Genomic DNA, 13,110 nt, shown 5'->3' with positions numbered 1-13,110 from the left:
AAGCCGAAGCCCCCCGACGATGAGGCAAATGTGCAGCGCCACTCCAAATGCAGCCCATCTGGCAGTGTCACACGCTTCTGTTGTGACAGTTTTCTCAGGGTCTCTTCGCGCGGCACATATCGCCATGTGCAGGCGAACTCGTGTCACAGCTCATTAGTTTGGCCAGTTTCGTCACGCAGCAATGAGAACGTTTTTAGCTTAAATACCTCGCAACTCGGCATGCTAAACCTGCCACGTTCTGTGACGCTCAGGGGTAAAGTCAGAGGCCAAGCCTGGGAGAAAAGGACATGTGGATCGATTGGGGGTGGAGCCAGTGAAGATGGGAGGCGGGGTTTCAGGTGAGTTGTGGGCAGGGCCTGTGCAGAGCTCCTCCCACAATATCCTAATCCCTGGGCCCCAAGCGCTGTGCTGCAGGCAGCTACTGAACACAAGTGGCCCCTGACAGCTGGCCGGGAACACAACCTTTCACAAACAGGGTCCGAATTAAAGGGAAATAAAGCGATTTAGGGCAATCTGATTCAGATTTATTTAATTCCCTCCATGCACTGTTCTCTCTGCCTTCTGCTGGCTGGATGCTACCCGGATCTTCCCCCTTTTCCTTCTCATCTTCAGCCCACCACATCCCCACCCAGCTGCCCAAGCTCAGTCTCTTTCCATTCAGTTTTACTTTCAAATCGTCCAAGGTTCTTACCTGGAATTGCTCCAGTAAAAACTACCCCGCTGTATTAAATGGGTAAATAGTTGTAAGTAGCTTAGTTTATTAAGTTATCACCGTAAGTCTTTCTGGATAAATATGTCAGCCAAATGAGCTAATAATAGTAATAATAACAATAATAGTGCTCGCTGTGTGTCCTGGAAGCTGTCCTCACATCAGGGTTGTGGAAGCTCCTTTGTTGCAGGAGATCTGACCGGGTCAAACCTCGCTCTCGTAAACCACCGGGCCTTTGCCTGCCACGCACTGCTTATCGCATCACTTCGCTGCTTTCTCTTCAAAGGAGGCATCCTGCACGGGACACAGAGGCTGGATAATACCATGATTATTTCCCTGTTGTTTGCTTGTTTAGTCTGATCCCTTATACTGGGATTATGGCAATCCTGGAGTGTGATTTTTGCTGTGGTGTACACTACCCGCTGAGCTGACCATAAGCCAGTGTTACCTTGGTAAGACGTAATCTACACGTCGCATGGTTAGTTTGCAGACTGAGGAGCCCAAAGTTTGAAGGGAAAACACATTTCCAGAGTAGACTCGCCGCAGTGATTTTTTGTTGACATTCATTCATTCATTCATTCAAACGTTGCCTAAAGAATCTGAAGTTGTGTGCTTGCTCCTCACCTTCTAGCACATATCAGTCCATCATTCACAAGTATAAGAGATGATTGATGTAAACTCCTTTAATGGAGCGTTCATGGAGATTTATGCGTTAATTTGTCATCGCAGTATTTTAGTAAGTGGGATTTTAGTTACTGTATGTCTGACAAATCAGCCTGTAGATTTCTGCTGTTAAAGTCCAACATCATGAGCATGAGATTTCAGTTCAGTCCCCATCAGAGATTCTTTTATGTAAATACTAGCCCTTACCAGCCATCTTTAAAATAATTTAAGCGGAGAGAAAATATGTAAATGTATTGATGAGGCTTCCTTTCATTTTGCTCGTTGTGCCGAACATTGTACTGCTTTCGATGTAGATGATAGCCGTGAGCTTGACCGATTTTATTCCCGCGAGCTGCTTCGCAGAATACTTCACAGGGATGCTGTAGGAGGCCATCAGGAGGGTATCACTGCATTTCTTCCAGCTTTTGTGCAAAAGGTGGGATGCCTTAAGTGTTGGAATTGGCATATGCTGTTGTTTAGTGTTATTTAGTTGCTTAGCTAACACTTCAAAAAAGAAATTGCAGTTTTGCAGGATCTCTCCAGGTGGAGATTTTATTGTTAATTAATGTACGCTGTACAGTGCTGTGAGAGTTAAACTGAGCTCAAATCCTGCTCTATCTGTGCTGAATCTTGAATTTTGACATTTTCTAGTCTGGTAAAGCAGGAGGCACAGCATGGGGAGCAGCACGATGTGCAGGTCCAGTCACAGCCTGGACACACCTCCGCAGCCCTGGGTGTCCTCTCTCCAGTGGGGACCGGACTGGGTGGCACGTGGGAGGTCCTCCAAGACCAGGACAATGCTGTGGGGGTGGTGTTATAAAATCTGCCCAGATCTGGGAGAAAGACGCGAAAAAGGAGTGAAAAAGTCAGAAAAAAAGTTCCAAGTTTCATGTTCAGCTATGCAACGAATTAATGGTTGAGACGCACAATTGCAAACCTTCTTCATGACTGACAGATGGTGTGCATTACATCTATAGAGGGCATAGAACCAACGGGGAGATCGATGAGTCCGGTACCATGAGCTTCGCCGGACAAGACTCCGTTCTCATTATTTGGGGACAGGATGGTTGGAGATTTTGGATTGTTGGGTGTCGCTGCAGTTACGCGTGTTTGGATTTGGCTTCTTCTGCAAACGTCACGTCGGTGAAGCTATGAATCTGTTGCTGCGCGCGTGTGTGTGTGTGTGCGTGCGCTCAAAGCCTATCACTCAGTGTACCCTCTGACAGGACTAAAATGTGACCTAAAAGGCAGCCATAAGATTATACCCATATTAATGTGATTTATCTTCTAGATGTGTCTCACTACATTCTTCATACCGTGTTTTACACTGGAGAGAATTAACAGGACAAGAATAACACCAGAAACAACATCCAACGTGTCATGTCACATACACCACATGTTTCTCGTTCTTTTGGATGGTGATTCTCACACGTCGTGTTGTAGCAGAACATTACTTTGAATTCTTGTTTTACACCTAAGGTTTAATTTTGCAGGCAAATCCACCTCCAATCCTGGTCAATGCGGATTCCTTGGATGCAGGCCCCTATGTGAGTGTCAGTCATCTCTTGCCTTGTGTCACCCATATTACTTATCCTTTGTCACTGTCTGTGTTCCTTCGTGTTTCATTTTATTAAGTAAAAATGCACTTTTCCCTCTCAAACCTATTGTGTGTGTGGCTGTCCTTGTATCTACATTAATGTCTAGAATTTTGGTAAAAAGTAGCATTCTACTAATATAATAAAAACTATACTTGTTTGCAGGTGAATGGCAGTGATGGGATGTATAAATACGAAGAAATAATTCTGGAAAGGGTGAGTAAAGCCATTCTTAAAAAAAATTATTTTCATGACTTTATTTAACGAAATAAAGGGCGGCACGGTGGCACAATGAGTAGTGCTGCTGTCTCACAGAACCTGGGTGGTGTGAGAGGATGTGGGTTCGATCCCCGCTTGGTCTGTGTGGAGTTTGCATGTTCTCCCTGTGTCTGTGTGGGTTTCCTCTGGGTGCTCTGGTTTCCTCCCACACTCCAAAGGCCTGCTGTTCAGGTTCGCCTGCAGTGTGTGAGTGACAGACACAATGTGTTCCACCGATTTATAGATGAGTGACCCATTGTAAGTAGTGTATCTAGCAGTGTATGTTACCATGGTGAATAAGGTGTGTGGGCTGATAACACTACGCAGTATTAATTGGAAGTTGCTTCGGAGAAAAGCATCTCCTAAATAAATGTTTCTTCTAAATTTTAATTATAGGATGTTTCTTCTCTCAATAAACAAATATAATAAAATATGGAAAAGGTATATTTTAGAAGTCTGGGGGAGACATCATAAAAATCGTATTTTGCTCAGTTCACCGTTACAATGCTGATGTATTGTGTTAAAGTATCAGGTTTCAGGATATCACTGCAGCATCATCGGCACGCCATCCTGTAAAATTCTCAGCATTTTGCATAATTGCGGTCTCGTTGTAACTTGGAGGCTCCTGCTCCACGTATTCACTGAAGCAGACTTGTGCCGACCAGGTAGATCAGGTACCTCCTCGCACCCTGAGCCACTAGGGGGCAATAGGTGATCTTTCACACTACCGGAACTGCTGAAGCCTTTGTGTTCTGCAGCACATAAATTGAAACTGCTGGTGTAGTGCCTAGTACTCAATGCTGTAATTGGCAAATATCAGATGGAGCCACTCAGTCAGTCTCTTCATACACCAACACCTGTATGGTATAATGCAGAATATTTGCATTTGTGCAAAATATTTCTGTGCCTCACTTTGGTTCACATATAAACTGCACATAACCGTCCTCTTCCAGCGCTTCCGCGTGTGACTTTTGGTGAGACACACACACATTGGCACACTTTGTTTTCTCTTCCGACCATTTCTCCATCTTTGGCTTCTTGGTGTGTGTGTGTGTTTGTGTGTGTGTAAGGATGGACATTCACTTTATCCCTGTTCTCTTTTCTTATCTTTTATTTTTATCTTATGGCTGAAGTAGAATGTGCAATTTCTAATAACAATAATATTGTGCCATTGTATCAATAAGCATTAAAGCTATTTTAGAAAACTGAAAAATGCTCAGACTTTATAGTAGCACTGAGTAGACCTGATACAAAAAAAAAAGTTCTTTTTACAAACAATACAGTTTACAACGTTACATGTCACTGTATTGGAACAAAACCATAATGTTATCAGCACATACACATATGGTTCAGAATAAATGTTTTAAATAACCCTTAGAAGTCAGCAGAGCTTCTGAGCTGGTCAAAAAAATGACCTCATATGTGTGATTTGGAGACAATTAGTTATGTTGCTGTTGTCTTCTCCAAGTGTGTTTGCGTAGCGCAGTGGCATACAGATGTGATCTAGTGACCCTTGCAGAGAATTCTGGGTCTTTCCCGGGGAGAGGGCCAGCATGACACCATCCTGCTGATGTCACCGCAGGATCTACTCTGTGCTTCTGATGGAAACAGCGGTGCTCATTTCAAGCCTGAATTTTACACTTTCTGTTGTCCCTAAGGCGTGCGTGCGTGCGTGCGTGCGATTTATCTGCAAGGAGCATGTGGATAACACTCTGCACCCCACCCCTATGCAGGGCAACTCTGGACTGGGGTTCAGCATTGCCGGAGGGATAGACAATCCGCACATCCCTGATGACCCGGGGATCTTCATCACAAAGATCATCCCAGGAGGGGCAGCAGCCATGGACGGCAGGCTTGGGTGAGCGTTCCTCCTCCCACGTGTTCTTCCCGGAACAGCTCCCCAAATGCCGGCGCTCCGTCGGCCGCGGCTGCGGGGGAGAGCAGAGTCTGTTTTGCAGATGTGCGACACACTTTGTTCTAGTCTGCTTGAATTCCCCAAACTAGTAGGATAATGAGGGAGTGAGTAAGAGAGCGGTTTAGCGTACTGCTTAGTGCGGGTAAAATCACTCCCACCATCGGCTCCAGCGCTTTCTCCATCCCCGCTGTCGACCTCGCTCTGCCGTAAGCCGGTGATTCCAACTACTAGGTTTCCCCCTCGAACACGCAGGGTGAACGACTGCGTGCTGCGTGTGAACGATGTGGACGTGTCCGAGGTGGTCCACAGCCAGGCGGTGGAGGCCTTGAAAGAGGCGGGACCTGTCGTCAGACTGTTGGTACGGCGGAGACAGGCTCCGCCCGAGACCATCCTGGAAGTCAACTTGCTCAAGGGTCCCAAAGGTGAGGGCGCACGTACTGTTCGAACTGCAGCAGCTGAGACGCACGTGACGGCTCTTTTTTTAATGCAGGAATTCCTTGATTTACGCAATTAATTCCTGGAAACGGTATGGATCTCGAAAATTCGGAAACCTAAAACCTAAATTCCCCATTATTTTAAATGGGACAAATTATAATGACAGCCAGCCCATCCAAAGACACCAGACATCACTAAAACACCATAAAACACCTATATATCCATCATATCAACCTGTTTTCAGCATGATATAAAACACATACATTTACATTTTTTATTTAGCAGACACCTTTCTCCAATGCGACATACGTCTCAGGAAATAATACAAAAGTGCATTACATCTCTTACCTTTGCTGTCCTGCTTCCAGAGCGTAGTTAGAAATCCCAGGGCAGGTTTCTGTCTCCGCTTAAAACTCCAGGGTCAGGGTTACTGGTCAGTTCTCTGCAGTATGGCCAGTAACCAAACGAGGATCGACTGAGCACATAGCGTTTAGTGTGAACAACTTTCTAAAACTGCACTGCGGCTGACATTCGCATACACATCCAAGAAACAATGAGCTAAACTTTTCCTGCTAAATACTCTGCTGCCTCCACAATCTTTCAGTTAAATAATACATTCGATATGGCTGACAGACACGCCTGTGGAAATTCATACGTTTCCTATAGTGCCCCATTCTCTTGAAGCAGCTCTCACATTCTTAACACACCGGCAGAAATCTGGGTGCAGGCCAACCAGCTACAGTACATTATTGCACTTCTGCTTCACTCGCGGAACGTGCAAATTTCGAAATTTTTTGGACACCCTTCAAATAAATGTCATGCTGATTTTTGGTTCCGTAAATAGAAAAATGCGTGTCAAAAGCCAACAGTCATTACACCAAATTTTTGGATAAATGGATTTGTAAATCGAGGGATGCCTGTGTCCTGCATCTGCTTTGCATCCACATCTGGCTCTCTTTGCTCCTCCGGTCCCAGGACTGGGCTTCAGCATCGCAGGGGGGATAGGCAACCAGCATATCCCAGGAGACAACAGCATCTATATCACCAAGATTATCGAGGGCGGTGCCGCGCAGAAGGACGGCCGGCTCCAAACGGGAGACCGCCTGCTAGCCGTGAGTCAAAGCTCCGCCTCTTGAACCTCTGCGCTCGCCCACCTTGCATTTAGCGCGGTAACAGAACAAAGGGCACACATCGCTGGGCCCCCGTGTTGCCATGTATACCAAACGCCGAGGAACACCCACAAATGAGTAAACGACAAGCGAGGGGAACAAACAGATGCAGTTGTTCTCGCATTGTCTCTTAATGCAGCACTTCAGACTCACCCAGGAGGGAGGGAGAGCAGCTCTCGTTCTGTGGGAACGTCGCCGTAAGGCAGTAATTATTTGTTCTGCGGGGGACAAACGGCTTAACACGATTATTGACAATAGCAAGGTGGCTTCGAAAGCGGGGGGGAATTCATTTTCAGTCAGGCGGCGCGCCCTCACGGTGTCGCTGCCAGCTTTGAGAAACGTCGGTGTAATTGCCTCCAGTCCCGAATCCCGAAGACTCGCGCCACAACGTCCGTAGCCGCGCGCATCCGGCCCGACCTGAAATTAGCCCAAGCTCCGGCACCCTTTCTTGTATTAATGCGTGTAAACACACCGCACGTGTTTACAAAGTGTACTCATCTTTTCAGCGCAGCTGCGGTTTTTCAAGTATTAAAAACCACCCGATGCATCTTCTCCTCCCGAGGTCCCGAATACTCGAAACACAAGCACTCTCTTGTGTGCTCATTACTCTGCATCCATCACACATCGGTGCAGATGTTTACAGTGAAAGCAGCCCTCCGTCGCCTTTTTCCAGCGTCGAGGGGAAGTGATTTATGGTTCCGCGTGAGAGTTAACACTCATTGCCGAATGCTTTGATGGGTCAACCTGCAATTACACTCAAGACACGATAAAATAATTGCGATTTGTTAGGGTGCTATAAATGCCTGCGCTAAGAATCCGCAAGGTGTCTTACCTTCAGGTCTTGCGGTAACTGAATCTCAGGATGTCGTCTCCAAGGGACTCGGATTCGGTTTTTATTAAATGAGGATAATTAAAGAGCGTTCATCGACCAAGCGAGGCGCGTTCCCGTTTCTTGACTGCGCTTCTCTGCTCAGGTGAACAACATCAACCTGCAGGATGTGCGGCACGAGGAGGCCGTGGCAGCGCTGAAGAATACCTCGGACATGGTGTACCTGAAGGTGGCCAAGCCCGGGCCTACGCACCTCAACGACATGTACGCCCCGCCCGACTACTCCAGCAGTACGTATCAACCCACGGGGGGTCGTACGCGTGCACGCCGACACACGCCGAACGCCGCCAAAAGAGCAGCCGTGTTCCCGTTTTAATCTTCCCTCCTTTCTGTCTACTGGCCTCGCCCTCCCTGCAGCCTTCCCCACCATGGTCGATAATCACGTAGGCCACAGCTCCAGCATGGCCTACATGGGCGGCATGGAACCCAAGCCGGTGTACCAGCAGCCCCCCCAGATCGCTCCGTCCCGGTACTCCCCGGTGCCTCGGCACATGCTGGGGGAGGAGGACATGACCAGGTGAGTAACACGCCAGGTACGGTCATCGCGGCTCAAACCGTACTCTCCAGGCTGCTCTGCTCTGGCACCCCTCTACTTTCGCACGGTACAGCAGCATGGTAACACAGGCCTGACCGTGAGAGGGCTACGTTGTGCAAGCAAGGACAGTCCAGTAGCGTGCAAGGTGTGAAGGAGACAAGGTGTACAGGAGACAAGATGCCAGATTGTTTAGCTTTCTCATGCGATCGCCACGAAGACACTCTAGTGCCTTCGTGGTGATCGCATGAAGTGATCGCACGGTGATCGGTAGCGCGTCGAGGGAACTTTGCCGGGGCACGTTAGCTTTCTGCTCATAGCACCACGTCGCCGAGATCACCTGGGAAAGGCAGGGGAAAAGTAGCAGGCGGCAGGGTGCTTTTTGATGTGTCCCGATACCCAGAGAGCACTCGCTCGATCAGTGGAATTACCTGGATTTGGTATCGGTGCGAATGGCTTTTACCGCGTCCACAACAGCCCGAATGTGTCGGGGCCACAGCTAGATCGGGGTGCTTTAATTATCAAAGCCATGTCACGCAGTACCCAGCTTGCTCTGGTGATTTAGAGTCTGGTTTTCCTGTGTGTTCAGAGCCCTGGATAAGGAGTGCGGTACTGTCACTGCTACTATTGTACTTGCGTTGCTGTGTACATTTGAAAGTGTTAGATCATGGAAATCTACCGTCGTGTGTCCGCGTAGAGGTGCCGGACCTTCCGCGATCATTCACGGTGCCGTTTATAAAGTGCACATTTACTTTTATTATTAATTTTTTATTTTCTCCAAAGCATTTCACAACAAAAAGCTTTAGGTAGACAGATGTTCGTTAGAGCTCGCACTGTTTGCTTGATACTTTTCCTGCCTATAAAAGACATTGAAATAGCAAACAGGAAAATAAATTTAACAGGTGGTGAAGGATTAACTTGCAGGGAAATAGGAAATGAGTCTGAAATAGATGGTTTTTGAGACCCTGAGTGCTGGAAGGGACTCAAAAGTTCTGAGGAAGCTCATTCCACCATCTAATTTAAAACTGAGAATTGATTGACTTTTAATTTAGGACACCTTACGAGTGGGCCAAGCATTTGCATATAAATACATTGACAGCATGTCCTTTAGCGTGTCCCTATTAGTCCTTTTACAGCGTGTCCTTCGCTACGTCACTTTACTGACCGAAACCGTTTTTAAATGCACAAATATGCTGTTTTGAGCCACTCGGTTTGTGTTTGGTTTCCATGGGGAGCTGCACCGGCTACATTCAGAGGCTCAGCAAATGTTTGCTCTGATATCACCCGTCCCCATGACAGTGCATGTGTGTGCAACATTTCCATGCGTCTGCACTCGTCTTCCAGCACAAACGCGGCCCTCTGGTTTGTTGCCAAACACTGCGACACACATTCAGGCATATGTGCCCCTGCCTATAAGAGTATATGTTAGATCCAGAAACAGAAATGAAAATATTATAAATATGGTACATATAACTATTGATAATTATACGACATCCAGCTGGGAGCAAATTTTACCGGAGTACTCTTGGGTTATTTTTCCGGCAGTATGGTTATCATTTGATTATTGTGGTAAAGCATATAATAACAGTAGTACAGAGAGTATGAATGTGACTTAATATAACACTATAAGAGCTGGACTCCTCATCAGTGTCCACCTGGGTGATGAAGAGACACATGACTGAACAAAACAGCTGTACCGGCCCTCTACAAACAGGGATCCATCTCAGTGAGAGTTTGGCTGAAAGGCAGAGTGGTACCCAGACCCAAACTTGCCCAGCTGCCTTCAGCGGGGGATGTTAGTTCGTTACCATGGTTACGGAATCCTGTTCCCCGCAACACAGCTCTGAAAAGAGTTTGGGGGGGGGGAGCTGCATGTGTCACTGCTGCGTGGGAGCCCGGTGGAACCAAGGAGCAAAGCAGAAAGGCAGCGAGAGGACTCAGCTGAACTTGTTTGGGTTGCGGTACAAGATCCCTTCAGCGGAGTATACGCGCTTAAGGGCTTTAGTTAAACGAACACCAGCCGAAACGTACGACCGCATCACTTCAGATAATGGGGCCTTCCCAGTGCTCGACGTTGCTTGTCTGTGCGCTGACGGTCTGTTGTTGTGTTCATATGGCAGTATCTACAGTTTCAAACACATTTCTGTAAAGGTGGGGGGGATTGGACACCTGGACACGCTCAGTTTCTGCCCAGCAGTGCAAAACAATTTTTTATAACCCTACAATTTGCATAAATCTAAAGAACTACCACAATGGGATATTTAACTAATACTTTCCTCCGCATCAACTTATAGTTATTTACCTCTTCATGCCTTCATGCAGCTGGGTCATTTTTTTACCCGAGGAATGTGGGGTAAGTGCCTTGCTCAAGGTTACTACGGCACGAGTTAGGATTCGAACGTGGGTCCTTCAAGTCCAATGGCAGCGGCTCTAATCACTCCTCTGTCTGCTACATCATTCGTTTGTTTTTACCTTTCTCGCTGCTGTGTTTCCTCAGAACTGTGGCATGGAAACAGGGTATTTCCTGAGTTACGTAACGTAAACACCAGCTGTCCAGTTGGACTTCGCTCCAGTCCAGCAGGCACATATATGAAACTGTATATCTCCACTCATTTATTGCAAAGTGAAAGACGTAGTGCTACTGCCAAACATTCTCTCTCACACACACATCCATCCACTCTCTGTAAACACTTGTCCTAATGCACAGCGGTCCCAAATCTATACCTGAAACATAGGGTGTGAAACAGGGTACATCCCGGACAGGACACTAGACCCTCGAAGGGGAATCACACACTCATACACACTATGTGTAATTTAGAGTCACCTGAATTACATTGCAAGGAGAGCATGTGTGTTTGCTTCCGTTAATTTGACAGATACTTTGTCTCCAAAGTGACTTGCAATGGTGATTAACCAACCAACCATTGTCAACAACCACTTGCCCCAAGCGGGGTCGCAGCAAGCCGGAGCCTACCCTGCAACACAGGGCGTAAGGCTGGAGGGGACACACCCAGGATAGGACGCCAGTGCATCGCAAGGCACCCCAAGCAGGGCTCGAACCCCAGACCTGCCGCACCGGCCAAACCCGCCGCACCACCACGCCTCCCTGCAATGGTTATTAAGCTACTTACAATTATTCACCCTTTTGTACATGGGTTATTTTTACTACAATAATATTTCCAATAAATTCTTTACTCAAGAGTACAGGAAGTGGGATTCAAACCTGCAACCTCTAGGTTCAGAGACTGCAGCTCTTACCACTACACCACCTACATCCAAACCAGCAGCTTAAGAGCTGTGAGCCCCCCAGTGCTACCAGCTGCACCAATATGCTGTATGTTCAAGTTCACACCTGGAACAATGTAGGTAATATTGTATATGTCTTTAAAACACAAGGAGCGTCTTGTCATGACCTGACATTTCCTCGGGAAATGTTATTGAGGAAATACAATACATAAATGAATGTTGATCCCAATTAAGTTTTAACACTTAGGCCACAATTGCTAAAAAACAGGAATACCTGGATGGAGCTCATCTGTATTCATTAACTGTGATGACTTCAGTTGTCTCTGCATGAAGCTGAAGCTTGACAAATGAGTCATAGTCATCGTCAGGTTGGCTCTCAGCCCTCCGCCCATCTGCACGTACCCCCGACGTGGGCACTGGCGTCCACAGCACACCCTTCAGAGGCCTTCCTCCTCCCAGGCTAAACAGGTGACGCTACAGTCAATAAGCGCCCCAAAATAAAGCACATAATGCAAATTGGGAGTCAAAAAGTAAAAGGGTCATAATGGAGTCTCACAAGTTGGGGAGGAAGCATTTTGGAGCGTGGTCAGACACAATCACGTAGAGAGTACAGCCCCCCCACCATCCACATATCGCTGTTCCCAGACGATTCTCTGATTGCAGAACATTTTGCGTTGCCTGGATTGCTCTTGCCTGCTTTCAGAGGACGGCTGAAATGGCGAAAGTGGCCATTGTTATATTGTTAAATCTTCCTCCACTTTCACCTCCAGCTGCTTAGCTCAGTTTCTTCACGTTTCTTCCGCAGACCCGTGCCAGCTGGAACACGTTCTCTTCATATGAACACTCACATCAATAGATAGGGGAAAATACAGCAGTGATTTCACAATGAGCACTCGCGTAACGAGGGAATCTCACTGGCACTATTGTTATTAACTGTCCAAAAAATAATGCTGTCAGGCCTAAAATGCATAACTCTGCAGGGTTTCCATCCATGGGCTATCCAGAGGACAGAGTGTGAGCTGTTCTATGAAGGTGGGTATGTGGGCACAATTAAGGAAAGGGACAGCAGCTGGTTTATTGCCCTCACCTTCCAATTAAAAGACCCGAGTTTGAATCACCATTTGCCGCCGTTGATGTAATGCAATCATTGTTTTTTTCTCTCTGAGATTTACATCACTTTGGAGGAAAATGCTAAATGAATACATGTAGATGCATGTATATGTAAAACCCTTCATTAAAGTACTTACCCTGAACTGCTGCAGTAAAAATTACACTGCTCTGAAAACAGGTAAATCATTGTAAGTAGCCTAGTGCACAAACATTGTAATTCACCTTGGAGAAAAGTGTAAGCTAAAGGAAAACATAATAATATGGACAAATTCATTCTGGACACAAGACAGAAGGACGTATTTCTGTAAATTGCACATGTCTGAAGCCGCTTGTCCCGAGCAGGGTTGCGGCAAGCCAGAGCCTAACCCGGCAACACAGGGCGCAAGGCTGGAGGGGTAGGGGGCACACCCAGGATGGGACGCCAGTCCATCACAAGGCGACCCAAGCAGGACTCATAATTCTTGTTATGAATTGCATATACTAGCCCATCATCACCAGTAACCACCTTCATCTGAACAACAGGAACCACAATGGTTTCATACAGCGAGCGTGTGTTTGTGCGAAGTCAAGGAGTCGAGGCAGACAAATT

At 46.9% G+C, this 13,110-nt stretch overlaps 1 protein-coding gene and 1 long non-coding RNA gene across 5 annotated transcripts in view; one reads left to right on the top strand and one right to left on the bottom strand.

Annotated features, from left to right (window-relative positions):
- The window catches only part of LOC108928968 (disks large homolog 3-like), a 79,038-nt gene that overhangs the window by 42,595 nt on the left and 23,333 nt on the right, over positions 1-13,110 (top strand). For 2 of the 4 annotated variants that reach the window (XM_018743184.2, XM_018743190.2), the window contains 7 exons: positions 2,866-2,919; positions 3,133-3,183; positions 4,959-5,083; positions 5,393-5,562; positions 6,551-6,687; positions 7,719-7,863; positions 7,991-8,150. In XM_018743184.2, coding sequence (XP_018598700.1) covers positions 2,866-2,919; positions 3,133-3,183; positions 4,959-5,083; positions 5,393-5,562; positions 6,551-6,687; positions 7,719-7,863; positions 7,991-8,150 — 842 coding nt within the window. Of the gene's footprint in view, positions 1-2,865; positions 2,920-3,132; positions 3,184-4,958; positions 5,084-5,392; positions 5,563-6,550; positions 6,688-7,718; positions 7,864-7,972; positions 8,151-13,110 lie in introns of all 4 variants that reach the window. The other 2 variants (XM_018743182.2, XM_018743183.2) reach the window with 1 other exon arrangement.
- On the bottom strand, positions 5,405-7,695 carry LOC108928969 (uncharacterized). Its single transcript, XR_001965718.2, has 3 exons — positions 7,577-7,695; positions 5,924-6,017; positions 5,405-5,464 (listed from the first exon to the last, which is right to left on the bottom strand). It is a non-coding gene; the product is annotated as an uncharacterized LOC108928969 (long non-coding RNA).

Source organism: Scleropages formosus, chromosome 14 (assembly GCF_900964775.1).
Source record: "Scleropages formosus chromosome 14, fSclFor1.1, whole genome shotgun sequence".
NCBI classification, from domain to species: domain Eukaryota; kingdom Metazoa; phylum Chordata; class Actinopteri; order Osteoglossiformes; family Osteoglossidae; genus Scleropages; species Scleropages formosus.
This window is presented reverse-complemented; position numbering and strand designations above follow the sequence as displayed.